The sequence below is a fragment of the Ictidomys tridecemlineatus genome, chromosome 4, assembly GCF_052094955.1.
Source record: "Ictidomys tridecemlineatus isolate mIctTri1 chromosome 4, mIctTri1.hap1, whole genome shotgun sequence".
NCBI classification, from domain to species: Eukaryota; Metazoa; Chordata; class Mammalia; order Rodentia; family Sciuridae; genus Ictidomys; species Ictidomys tridecemlineatus.
The window spans coordinates 177,224,151-177,237,841 of NC_135480.1; the positions used below are offsets into that span (position 1 = coordinate 177,224,151).

A 13,691-nucleotide genomic window follows, 5' to 3' on the forward strand; every position below is an offset into this window, starting at 1 on the left:
TTGTTGAAGTCTTAAGAAACCTCAAATTAAAACAAAGATTAAGAAACTACAATGGGCATAGAGTTAGGGCCCAGAATGTTCCAGATAATTCAAAATATTAATAAATAGTTATTGCATATCTCTCATGTGCAGGAATGTTATGTTTCTATGGGTATGGGCATTTAACTATAAAACTGAAGAACCCCTGAGCAATTCCCAATGTGTGATTATACCCCAGCTGCTAGTCTGGAGCAATGACTTCTTTTCCTATTGTCACTAGCATGAACACTTCTCAAGGCATTTCACATCATCTTATTATCTATTGTGATGAAGCATAAAATCACTCAAAAACTGCTGCACTTCTCTATGTGGTATGAAGTGTCAATCTTGATTTTAGGTTTACTAAAAACATAGTAAAATCAAAATGATCTGCTCAAACAGATAGTCCCACAAATGAATGAACACATCCACATTTTAGAGTCAAACTGTGTAAGAGTAACACCTTTATTGTGTAAAATGGGAGACTGAGATGTAAAGAGGGCTCAAGGTAACATGGTGACTCAATGGAAGAATGGAGATAGGAATTCTCCTTCTATTACACTGTGTTATAACTTAAAGGGAAAAGAGAATTTTTCTGGCTCTGTTTATTTCTCTACATTGGTCTCCTCTTCAATAACCTACACTGAGACAGAAGGAGAAAGCTCTAGATCCATTTCATTTTCAATTTTTCTTACCTTAAAATCTTCCTTACAAAGATAATCCTTAAATAATGGATAAGAAAGCATGGCTTCCACATAGAGTCTGGTGGCCAACTTGCTTCCTCCAACTGTCCCATTGATTCCTTCAGTAGCAATTCGAATCTGAGAAATAAGATGTTGAAAAATAGGGATCAGAGCATGTTCTTAGTTATTCTTCCAGGATAGAATGAAATGATCTTGCATATCAATGAGTTTAACAGGATACGCAGAGCTTCTGTGGACACTGAAGTATTACTGAACATATAAAGGTAAAATTTCTAAGCTGACTCTAAGCTGCAAGAGTCTGAGTTAAAGTGTAAAAGACTGGGGATTGTAAGGTTTCTAAATTGAAAGGCTTGGGCTAAAAATAATAATATAATAGGCCAGGTATTTTAAAATTCCTCTGCTACCCGTGGAACCTGTAATCTCTGTAACTGTTAGAACAATACCTGAACTGCCCAGTAAATATTTCCATTGATTCCCTGGTTGTTTATTAGCTAAGGGCTCCAAATAGCTCAGACGTAAGCATCCAGGCCACAAAACCAATCAGTTTAAATGTGTACCCCGCTCAGGGGTGACCAATCACCCCTGCCCAGATTGTTCCCACCAATAGATGTACTAATCATGGCTCAGGGTTGTTGTTCAATTTTCCTGCACCTCAAGATGATTTGTTCTGATGTATGCAAAGCCCCCCACTCTCTCCAAAAAGTGTACTTAAGCTCTGCTTGACCTCTGCTCGGGGCTCTGGGCTGCTCTCCCTTCCTGAGTGAGCCTTGAGCCCCAGCATGCTGGTTCAATAAAACTTCCCCCTGCAATTGCATGAAGCTGGTCTCTTGTGTGGTCTCTCCCTCCGACGCTCCCCCGGACCCTTACAAACAAAGGTACCCATGTTTCTATAAAATGGCACAGCCTGTAGAAGAGGCAAGGTATTTAGATCATGTATGCTGAACAAGAGAATGTGAATAAAACTCCTGGAAAATCCATTTACAGTAGAGCTCCAATCATCCAATGGCCAAACAAGTGAATTCTGAGCTTAACCTAAACCCAGGAAGTATAATAGAGTCAACAGATCAAGATTTAGCTCTGCTACTTACTTGCCATGTAGCTCTAAAAGAGTTAAATGACTTCTCTAAACTTCAATATATTTTTTATATTTGAAGTATGCAGTTTGGGCAGTTTTGACATGTATGTAACCAATATAATTAATATAAAAAGCATATCCATTATTCAATTCTTCATGTTGGTAAAAAGAGAATAAAAGAATACCAAAAATGGTGGTGCATGCCTATAATCCTAGCTGCTTGGGAGGCAGAGGCAGGAGGATCATGAGTTCAAAGCCAGCCTCAGCAATTTAGCCAGGCACTAAGCAACTCAGTAAGAACCCGTCTCTAATAAAACACAAAATAGGGCTAGGGATATGGTTCAGTGGTGGAATGCCCCTGAGTTCAATCCCTGGTACACCCCCCCCAAAAAAAAACCCACCAAAAATAGTGTGTGTCTCCTTTGTTTACTAATGTATCCCCAGAGCCTAGAATAGTACCTGCCACACAATGGACATTCAATATATATCTGCTGAATAAATGAATGGGTATCTCATGAGAAAGCAAGTACACACAAGTGGCTTTCACTATAGTACAGCATGAGGGTAAATAGGAACCTCCCACTTGGACAACTGAACATTTTGCTTATGGTGGATTCAATAAGACCAGGCAACAGGTCTTTAGAAGCTCTCTATATTCTCTTTGGAAGATTTCACTGATAAAGGGATAGGTCACCAACATTCTCTGGGGGCCTTGCAGAGTTGGTTGTCTCAGTACTACAAAGTCTTGGCATGGCTACAAAATGGGATTCATCATGCAAACGAATGTACTGGTAGTGGCTATCCACAGTTCCATGATTAAAATTCTAGATTACATCCAGATTTCTTAAAAAGTCTGCAGTCTAGTGCAGCTTATTCTGGGAATGTGCTATGGTTTGGATCTGGAATGTGCCTCAAAGGCTCATGTGTTGAAGGACTGGTTTGCAGTGCAGTTATATTCTGAAGTGGAGCTTTTGGAAAGTGATTGGACCTCATCAAAGGATTAATTCATTGATGGATTCATAACTGAATGGACTATTGGGAGGTGATTGAGTGTTTAGCCACAGCCCAGTCGGAATGGTGCCTGGCATATTACCATAAGGAGTGGTTGAGAGGTGACTGGCATGAGCCATTAAGATGATGAAAATTAAGTTAAGCTGTGTATAATTGCTGTGACTGGATGACACTGGATTGAAAAAGGCTGACTATTCAGTTGTATATTGACCCCTGCTGGCTGGCAATAGGGGGGCTCCTGCTGCCTCAGGCAGGAGCCCCTTGAGTTCTCCTGGAGTTCCCCTAGAGTTCCAGTTGAGCTCTCCGGGGGATTCCTGGAGAGTTCAAGTTGGTTGGTGAGGTTCCGGTGGAGGGAGTTCCAGTTGGTGTGTGGTGTTCCTGGAAGGGCCATGTGGGTGGCGTGCCCGAGAGTTCGGGCACTAAAGGAGTTCCTGTTTGAATCTACAAGTGCCTCATGGCGGCTAGATTATTTTGTGCCCAGCCAGACTGTGGCAATTGAGAACTGGAGAAGGGGCTAGTTGGAGGAAGTGGGTCACTGGGGATATGCCCTGGAAGGCTATTATCTGTCCCCAGCCTCTTCCTCTCATTCTCTCTCTGCTTCTTGGCTGCCATGAGGGTAAGCAATTTTCCTCCACTGTGCCCTTCTGCCAGGATGTGTGGCCTACCCTCAGGCCCCAAACAACGAAGCCAGCTGTTCATGGACTGAAATACCTGAAACTATGAGCCAAAATAAATCTTTCCTTCTTTTTCTCAGGTTTTGTCACAGCAACAAAAAGTTGGCTAACACAGCATGGAATAGTGAAGCAGGAAGCATATGCCATCTCTGCTGACAGTTACTGTATTTACTACCAATTTACAGGGGACTACACAGAAAAATAGATTTGAACCAATGTAAGATCAGGAAATGCATTTCCAGAATAGTTTGAGACAGAAAAGATAAAATACATACTTCTATATAGCTGTCTTTGAATAGGCTAGCAGATCCTTTCCTATTTTACTTTAATCTCAGAACCCAAATAAATGGCAAGCACATCTACTCCCCACATAATTAAAGCAGAGCAATTCTAAACTCAGGTGCTAGACTTTCAATCTCTAGGACTCTTCAACAAAAATCTTCAAAGGAATTCCTTGTTGAGATAGGCCTTATACCTATAGCATAAGTAGAAGTTAGTTATTAAGCACCCACTATGAGAAGGAGCTTTACATTATATCGAAAGGTAGATTTCATGATCACCATTTTACAGAAAAGGAAGTAGAGGTTCAGAAAAATCAAATAACTTGTGAAGAACTGGGGGGTGGGAGATCTGGGATTCAGAACCAGAACTTATTGGCTTTAAAACTTGTCCTTTGCAAAGTATCCAATGTACTTCCTCAAATTTCTTAATCCATATGGGATGTACAACGATAAAGGCAGAAGCTTCTTTCCTCAATCCTAAAATTGTCAGGTTTTCTTTCCTTAAGTTCCAATCAATATTCTGCCAAATCTACCAAAACAGAACTCTCACTAAACTGGGCATGTATCCTTGAAGCATAAGAATTTGGACCTGAGAGACAGGAAGATGGTGCCACCTTGTGTAGAGGATCCCTCACTGCTAGATTACTATTAGGTTGGACAGAGGATAAAAGTATGCCTCTTCACCAAGAGAAGAGACTGATTTCATATACTGCACATTCTGTGAGAGTACCCAACTTTCAAGATGTTCTCTGAATAGATATGGTGTATACGTTCATTCCACAATATCTACTAATTTTTTTACTATGTATCAGAAATTGTGATAGGAAGAAAGAACAGAGAGGTTGAAAAAAAATAATCCTTCCCCTCTTAGAGCTTGGAGAACAAGGAAGGTTATAGATATGAAGATACTGAGTTATAAACGGACAAGTGATAAGAAAGTAACAATAAGATGCTACACGGAGGGTCGCGAGTTCAAAGCCTGCCTCAGCAACTTAGTGAGGCCCTAAGCAACTCAGTCTCTAAATAAAATATTAACAACAACAAAAAAAATTGGGGGTGCTGGGGATGTGGCTCAGTGATTAAGTGTTCCTGGGTTCAATCCCTAGTACGAGAGAGAGAGAGAGAGAGAGAGAGAGAGAGAGAGAGAGAGAGAGAGAGAGAGAGAAAAGATGCATAAGAGAGTATACTGGGAAAAATGAATTTAGTCAGGAAAGGTCTCCGGGGAGATTTCATGAAGTTTGAGTAAAAATTAGCCCGGAGGAACAGAGTCGGTGTGGGAGAGTTCCTTTGCAAAAAGGCCCAAGATAGGAAAAAGCTTGGTATGTTCCAAGAAACTCACAGACCGTGTTGCTGGAGTATCAAGAGTGAAGAATGGCATCAGATATGTGGAAAAGAAGCTGAGTGCAGTGCACACCTGTAATCTCAAGTTACTTGGGAGGCTGATGTAGGAAGATCACAAGTTCAAGGCCAGCCTCAGCAACTTAGTGAAACTGGTAAAGCACCCATAGATTCAATTACTAGTAATGAAAAAAAGTTAAGTGAAAATGGTAGGAAGTGCCCAATCGTGCAGGAACCCAGGGCATGTGAAGGACATGGGTTTTACTGCACTTGTACTAGAAAGCAACTGAAAGATACTGAGGGACTAATATGATTTTATTTACCTTCTAAGACTATTCTAGCTGTTGTGTAGAGAATGCATAAAATGGTGGATAAGGATGGAGGACTTGAGACTAATTTGGAAGCTACTGCAAGGACTAGGTAAGAGAGGCTAGTGGCTTGGTCTAAGGTGGTGGAAGTGAAAGAGAAATGAATGGAGTCAAAGGCTATTTTAGAGGTAGAAATAATAGGACTTGGTGATGAACTGAATGAAGTAAATGAAATCCCGGCATGTTAGAAAACATGGGTGTGGAAAATAACAATAACTGGTTATTACCTTAGGAAACTTATTACCTTAGGAATCTAAAACTTAGAAAAAATTAGCTGCTTAGACAGTGTCATAACTGGATGGAGTCTCAGAGGAAACCTAGTTCACTTCTTTTGATTTAAAGTTTAGATATTATATAACAGAGAGAGAGATATGCATATTATGAATCACAGAGAACATTACAGAAAAATAAAAACCATCTGTCCTGTCATGCAGTCATGATCATTATTAGTATTTTTAAATATATTACCTCTCATCTTTACATACATACTATGGTTCTTTTATGAACATCCATTCAATTTTTTTATTGGACTAGGACAACATTCCTAACTTCATGAAGTTATATTCTCTAAGGAAGACAGAATATACTCTCAGGCATAATAAATTCTTTGAATAGCAAAAAGGGATAGGAGTGCGGTAAGGACTCCTCTGATTACAGTTCTGAGAAGACAACATTGAAACAGAGATCTGAAGGGAGGCACAAACCATGTGGAGATGTAGGGGAAGATGTTAGGACATTCTAGAGGGAAAGGTAAAAGCAAGCATCAATACCTTGAGATGGCAAAAGACCCTGGCATATTCCAGGAAAATTAAGAAGCAGCTTAGAATCACACCTGTATGTATGGTCTATAAAAGGGTTTGGGAGTTCATATACCATGAACATTCCTCCGTCCCAGAAGTCAGCAAATTATCCCTGCTTTTAAATATAGTTTTATCAGAACACAACCAGATCTACTTTTTATGCAGTCTATGGCTGCTTTCAAGTTCTAAAAGTAATGAGAAGTTTTTCTTTTTCTTTTTTTTTTTTGTAAAAGCCTAAAATATTTACTATCTTTAGGAAAAGTTGGCTGATTCCTGCTCTAATTCTTACAAAACACCAAGATTAACAGCTGTTTAATGCTCTACTAAAATGCACAGCAGGATTTCTCTAACTTCTAAGAACCCAAGAGCAAACTTTTTTTTATAGAGTATAGGCTCTGCAATCCAAAGTTGGAAGGCAAGATGAGGCCAATGCAGGGGGGCAGGTGGAGAAGGGTTACCTTGCCTGTGAGGTGCAAGTGCTGACACAGAGCTGTCTGCCAGGCACAGATCCATTGGGGATCCTCTAGGTCACAGTAGCAGTAATAAAGTAGCACCTCCCCTTCTTCACTGCCCTGGCCACTATAAAAGAAAATCAGAGGAAAAGAGCATTTGAGATGCTGGTGTATCAGGTAGAAGATGAAGATGGAGCAATTGATGTCTGCCGTTTGCTTCTACTACTATTCTCCTGAAATAAAAAGCAACTTCTTTTGGTATTTTCTCTGTAGAAGGCAGTATCTGCACTGAATATCCTACTTTACAAAAAGTTAGTTTACTTAAGTTTCAGTTCCATTTTTTTCAATCCTCTTACCTGTGAGGTTATTGTCCCTATAGGACAAACTTTCATACCTTAGCAAGTTCATGCTGTCAACAGTAAACACTCAAAAAGTGCAACCACATTTCCCACACTCTACTAGAGAAGAGTATACACAGTTTGAAACATACAACTTAAAAAGAAATTCATTAGGTGGGATATACATTCCCCAATAAATTCCAATAAATGATTTGTTTTGCCTGGGTGTACAAATGGATTCATTTGGTCTAATTTATGAGAGTCCTTTTGTTGTTGTTAGTTTTTACCTATTCCATTTATTTATTTAAAGAAATTTAAATCACCAGGCATAATGATGTACATCTGCAATTCCAAGACCCAAGAGGCTAAAGCAGGAGGATCATAATTTCAAGGCCAGTTTGGGCAACTGAAGGACACACTGTCTCAAAATAAAACAAAACAGGGCTGGGAATGAGTGCTTTCTTGGAGGGAGGTCCTGGGTTCAAACCCTAGTACTGACAAAAACAACAAAACCCAAAGATACAAATAAGCAAAATTTACAAGTAAAATACACAGACCGTAAGTGTACAATCTGATCAATTTTGACAGAGGGGTATACCTGTGTAATCCATACCCCTATCAAAACATAACATTCTCAACATCTCAAAAAACCCTCTTGCATATATTGCAAGTCAAATCTTCCACTACAGGCAACTTTTCTATCATCATAAATTTGTTTCTGAAACCAGAAAGTAAGTACTCTGGTTTTGGTCTCTCAGCATAAGGATTTTGTGGTTTACCCATACATAGCCCTTCATATCAACAGTCCACAGCTTGCTCCTGTGCAATATTTTTATGATTATACCAGTTTATATTGTTCTCCTACTGATAGACAGTTGTAGTTATTTCCAGTTTTTGTTGTTGTTATGAATAAAACTATGAAAATTCTTGTTCAAGGCTTTTTGTGGACATGTTTTTATTTCTGTTTGAAATATACTCAGGACTCAGTATATATATATATATACTCAGTATAAATATATACTCAGTCATAGGCAAGATGCTTAACTTTAAAAATATAATAAAATCTACTGAGGGCTGGGGTTTTGACTCAGTGGTAGAGTGCTTGCCTAGCCATGTGTGAGGCACTGGTTTTGATCCTTAGCACCACAAAGAAATAAATTGAAGGTACTAAAAGGAATGGGAAAAAAAAGGTGAACTATTAAGAGGGGAGAAAAAAAAAGAATATGCTGAACACTTTTCCAGAGTGGTTGTATCATTCATTTCACATTCCCACCAGCAACAACTGGGTGTTCCAGCTTTTCTACATTCCCATCCATATTTGCTGAAATTGGTCATTCTCATTTTAGCCAGTTTAGTGGGTGTTGTGTTGCTCACGACAAAAACACTCAGGGATTACTCCAGGGGAACTGGGCTGTGCGAAAAAACCACACAAGAGACAGAAATACCTTTTTCTTTGGGGGTGCTGTGGCGGCTCCTCTGACCTTAAGGGTCTGCAGAAAGAGAAAGTGAGCCAGCATGTGCTGACCCCTTTTATTGAGGAGAAGCCATTTAAATGAGGCAAGGTGTCAGGTTTCAAAGGGCTGAGTCTAGCTTCATGATGTCTGCTGTCAGCAGGTTGACTGACATCTAGGAAGGCCATACCCAAGGGCAGAGTAACAGAAGGGGACACACAAAGGGCGTTTCCATGGAACATTCTATCTCAAACAGAGCAAAGGGTAATATCACAAAGGAAAAGGTGAGCATAGCTCCACCCATAGAGCTGCAGGAAGTCACGCCTACGCATGAAGACACATAGGTTGCATTATTTCTACCCTCAAGATGGGGCTAGGGGGCTGGGGATGTGGCTCAAGCGGTAGCGTGCTCGCCTGGTATGTGCGCAGCCCGGGTTCGATCCTCAGCACCACGTACAAACAAAGATGTTGTGTCCGCCGAGAACTAAAAAATAAATATTAAAAAAAAAAATTGATTGTGGCAATTTTTAAAAAAAAAAAAAAGATGGGGCTACGGTCTTCAGCTACTTAAGAGTAACCAGATCATTATATGGGGGGGGGGGTGTTACTGACAGTGCCTCAACTTATCAGGAGGGGAAAAACGCTGGTCACATGACGTGACTATCTCCCACAAGTGGGAGGGTTGTAGTATCTCACTGTGGCTGGAAGAGTATTTTTAAGTCAAAACCAAAATACCAAATGGAAATCTTACCTTTTCAGTTCATCAGAGCTAAAGCAGCTTATGTCAGGCAGCCATGCAGACACCTCATGGCTATGAGTGAGATACTCTTTTAGTGGGTTCTTTTTGTTTGCAGATGTGACACTCTTTGAGGTACTCAATGTTGCAGCAAGTTGCTTTAAAATAAAAGCAGTCTCGTGATAAATGTCATCAGCATGTTGTGTTGCCACATGTCTATGGATACTGGTCTGGTTCATGAATAGCTGCTGACAGCATTTCCACCATTTTTCTTTACATTCATAAGAAGGTGCAGGAACTTGTTTGGTTTTGACGAAAAGGGCAAAGGCCTGCAATTACATTTCAAATAATATCACTATTAAGTAACCTTAAGTTTATAGGTAATACAAATTTTAATGAAATCTTTTATTTTGTTTATCCACAGGCATTTCTAGTTTTACGTCCCACTATTCTATGGACAAATTCCCCGAGACAGTAATAATTCTCTTATTAGTAAGCTTCAGAAGAGACTAATACAGAAATTAAAACCAAGTGCTTTACATTATGGAGCTTAAATAGTCCCCAGCACCATAAATTTATTCTCAGGATGCAAAATCTAAGTCACACTGGAATGAATATATACTTTAGTTTGGCCTTGTGTTGCATGCAGCAGCCCATACACTAAAGTCAGAATGGGAAGACATGGCATCACCTCCTGGCCTTCCACAGTTGAGCTCTCTCCCCCAACCTCTTTTGCTCTTCCTCTACCACATGTATCTGCCACATGAACAAATCGGGGCACCTTGCCGTTTTCATTTTCCAGTCCTTGCCCATGTTATTCCCTGTAGGTGGGATGTGCTATGCTAATCTCCTATTTTCCAGAATTACTTTATAAATTTCAGAGCCTACTTTAGTGGACACCTCTATGGTCTTCCTACTTCCTACTATTTCTCTATATTCTAAAGATAGAAATTTCTGGTTTTTTCCAATTATTTATAAATACTGGCTCTAATGTTCACTGTATCTTTAAGAATAGATACAAATCTTTTGATAATCAACCTTCAGGTGCTGAGTTTTCATCTAGACAAAGTAAGTCATAAAGAATCACACAAATGTTAAACAATGTAATTCGATTTATGCCCTTGCCTGGTATAGAAGATAGACAGTGGCATTCCTTTGCAATGTTTTTCCCCATTCTGTTTTTAGTCTAATCTTTCTCTTATAATATTCCTAGTTCAATTGAACCTATCTATTAAACCTTTAATATGACTTAAAATATTCCTGCCTTTATAGCTTTGCTTCTGCTAAATGTAGTGTCTAGGATGCTCTTTCTTCTTTGTAAGCCACTAAAATCTTATGTAAATGAAAAGATTAAGTATTATAATGATGTCAATTCTTTTTTTTTTTTTTTTGGTATTAGGGATTGAAATCAGGGGTGCTTAAACACTGGGCCACATCCCTAGCCCTTTTTTATTTTGAGACAGAATCTTGCTAAGTTGCTTAGGGCCTTGCTACGTTGTTGAGCCTGACTTTGAACTTGCGATCTCCTGCCTCAGCCACCCACACTGCTGGGATTACAGTTATGCACCATCATGCCTGATCAAGATATCAATTCTTTAAAGCATGTATTTAATGCAATTATAGTCACACCAGGTTTATAACCAATTATAGTCAAACAATTGTCCTTTAGGAACTTGACAAGATAGTTCTAAAATAACAAAGAACTCTTATTGCCTAACAAAATCCATTTTCTTTTCTTATAGGGCAAACAATCAGCTTGGCTGTATAACTAAGTTTTCTCCAATGGAATGTGAATAAAAGTAACTTGTGACAATTCAGGTCCATAAAAATCTTTTGTGTGTGTGATGGGCTGGGATTGTGGCTCAGCAGTAGAGCGCTCACCTAGCACGGCGGACCCGGGGTTCAATCCTCAGCACCACATAAAAATAAAGGCATTGTGTTGTGTTCAAAAAAAATCTTTTATGTGATCCTCCATTCCCTCTTACTCTTCTGTTTTACTGGGATGGAATCCCTGGAAACTATGTGTTAAGGACTGCAGAGATAATATCAGCCTGGGTCCCCAAAAACTTGTGTGTTAATGAGAATTCTCCCACCCCCAAGCACAAACTCCTTCTAATGGGTTGAATCCACTATCCAGATTTGGGTCTATTTGTTACTGCAGTCCAGGCCTTCATAATTAATAAATGAGGAAATTCCTGACAAAAGCAGTGAGGGAAAACTGGACATGCCAGATATAAATATCTATGATACGCAAACAGAGGTTCTAGCCCACTCTGATGAATATATTAAAAACTCAAAAACATTAATGGAACATCCTCAACTCCTACATCCTACATCCAACCCATCAACTCTTCCAAAATAATATCTAGGATCTAACCACTTCTCCCACCTCCCTTGGATACTACTCTGTTCATTTAAGCTTTTCTATCATCCTGTCTTCCCTGGATTATTACAATAGTCTCCTAGTCTTCCCCTTTCCATACTTATTCCCATGATTTCTTTTCCATTCAGCCAAAATGATTCTTCAAAACTTATATGAGTGCTGGGGAGGTAGTTCAGTGGAAAAGCCTTTGCCTCCTGGCATGTGCAAATGGGTTAAATTCCCATCACTGCAAATACAGAAATAAATAATTTGCCTTAAAACTTATACAAGTCTGGGTGCAGTGGAACATGCTACTCAGGAGGCTAGAAACTTCAAGGCCAATCTGGGCAACTCAGTGAGAACCTATCTCAAAGTATTAGAAAAAGGGGTAGGAGTATAGATAGTCTGTCTAGCACATACAACACTCTAGTACTGAAAAGGATAACAAAAACAAACAAAAATCTTAAATCATAATGTCATTCCTATCCTCAAAACCTCCAATGGCTCTCTTCATACTCTCTAGCAAAGTCCTTACAATGTATTACCAGTCCCTAGAAACATGGCTCCATATTATTTTTTGTTTGCTGTACAGAGGATTGAATCCAGGGGTGCTCTACCATGGAGCTACATCCCTAGTCCTTTTTGTTTTTTATTCTGAGACAGGGTCTCACTAAGTTGTTCACATTGATCTTGAATTTGTGATCCTCCTGCCTCAGCCTCCCATGATTACAGGCATGCATTCCTTATGTGGCAGCTCCCACAGCTCCTCATGCAGCTCACACCTAATCTCCTACTGTTCTAACATTCTGGCTTTGGCTTGAACATATTATGCAGGCTTCTGCCCCATGGCCTTTGCCTGAGATGCTCTCCCTCCAAATATATGAGTGCTTGCTCATTTGCTCTTCTTCAAATGCCAACTATTGAGGCCTTTTCTCGACCATCCTACATAAAAGAGCAAACCAAATCCTCTTAAACTTCTTTAATTTTTTTCTCCATAACACTTATCATCTGACATATTACATAGTTTTATTTATTTTCTTTCTATAAGATGACTTTCTAAAATATTTTAATTCTGTTACAGGTAAAATGAAGTGGGTTTTAAAGTATACTACCAATAGATTAAAATATACTACTGATATACTCCATTTCTGAGATACTTATTTAAAAGTAAATATCAAGAATTTCAACAGTATTCATATGCTTTAAGCCCTTTTAGGGGCTATTCTTAAGGAAAAAAATACAGAATTTTTGGCAAATATAAGTAAAATGCTGCAAGTATCACTAGAAGTTATTTTTGAAGTAAATTATGGAGTACACTTACTGTGGAATATTAAGCAGTTTTAAGTTCCATGAAAAATATACTTATGACACAATGTTAAATAAAAAAATTGGACAGAAATTGCTGATATAATGTAATCTCAATAACATTTAAAAGTACATTGAAAAAGACTGAAAAGGAACGTAGCAAAATATTTTGACTTGTTTCTTGGAAAATAACCATTTAAAAAAAAATATTTTTTAGTTATATATGGACACAATACCTTTATTTTATTTGTTTTTATTTTTAATGTGGTGCCAGGGATTTAACCCAGTGCCTCACTGAGCCACAACTTGGGCCCTAACCATGTTGTTTTAATAAAAATTATTTGGCTTTTGTAAAAATATTTAAAAAATTAAAAAAATTCTTAGTCAATTACCAACTGAAGGATATTTGAATTATTTCCAATATTTCCAACTATAAACAATGTCAAATGAACACTCCATGCATACATTCTTCTATACATTTTTAATAATCTATCTACTTATGATAGATATCTACAAAAAAAAGGGGACTCAAAAGGCATGAAATTTTAAATTCCGATAGTGAGTTTCAAAAAAATTACATTCATATTCTAATCAATATAGCATGTAAGTGGCTTTACTGAATTTTATTACTGTTTAATTTTTTATTGTCAATATTTTTAGTGGTGGTGCAAATAAAAAGAAAAAAAAAGGCTAATTTCCTTTTATTTCATGTCTTATCCATCCATAAAGGGCATTCTGCAGACAACATTATAGATGAAGAATATTACTGTTGGACCTT

At 38.5% G+C, this 13,691-nt stretch overlaps 1 protein-coding gene across 5 annotated transcripts in view; it reads right to left on the minus strand.

The window, feature by feature from the left end:
• Positions 1-13,691, minus strand: part of Tstd2 (thiosulfate sulfurtransferase like domain containing 2) — a 62,302-nt gene that overhangs the window by 43,680 nt on the left and 4,931 nt on the right. For all 5 annotated transcript variants that reach the window (XM_078047853.1, XM_013359052.4, XM_040286075.2 and 2 more), the window contains exons 3-5: positions 9,262-9,575; positions 6,728-6,848; positions 714-839 (exon numbers count right to left, since the gene is read on the minus strand). In XM_078047853.1, coding sequence (XP_077903979.1) covers positions 714-839; positions 6,728-6,848; positions 9,262-9,575 — 561 coding nt within the window. The remainder of the gene's footprint in view (positions 1-713; positions 840-6,727; positions 6,849-9,261; positions 9,576-13,691) is intronic.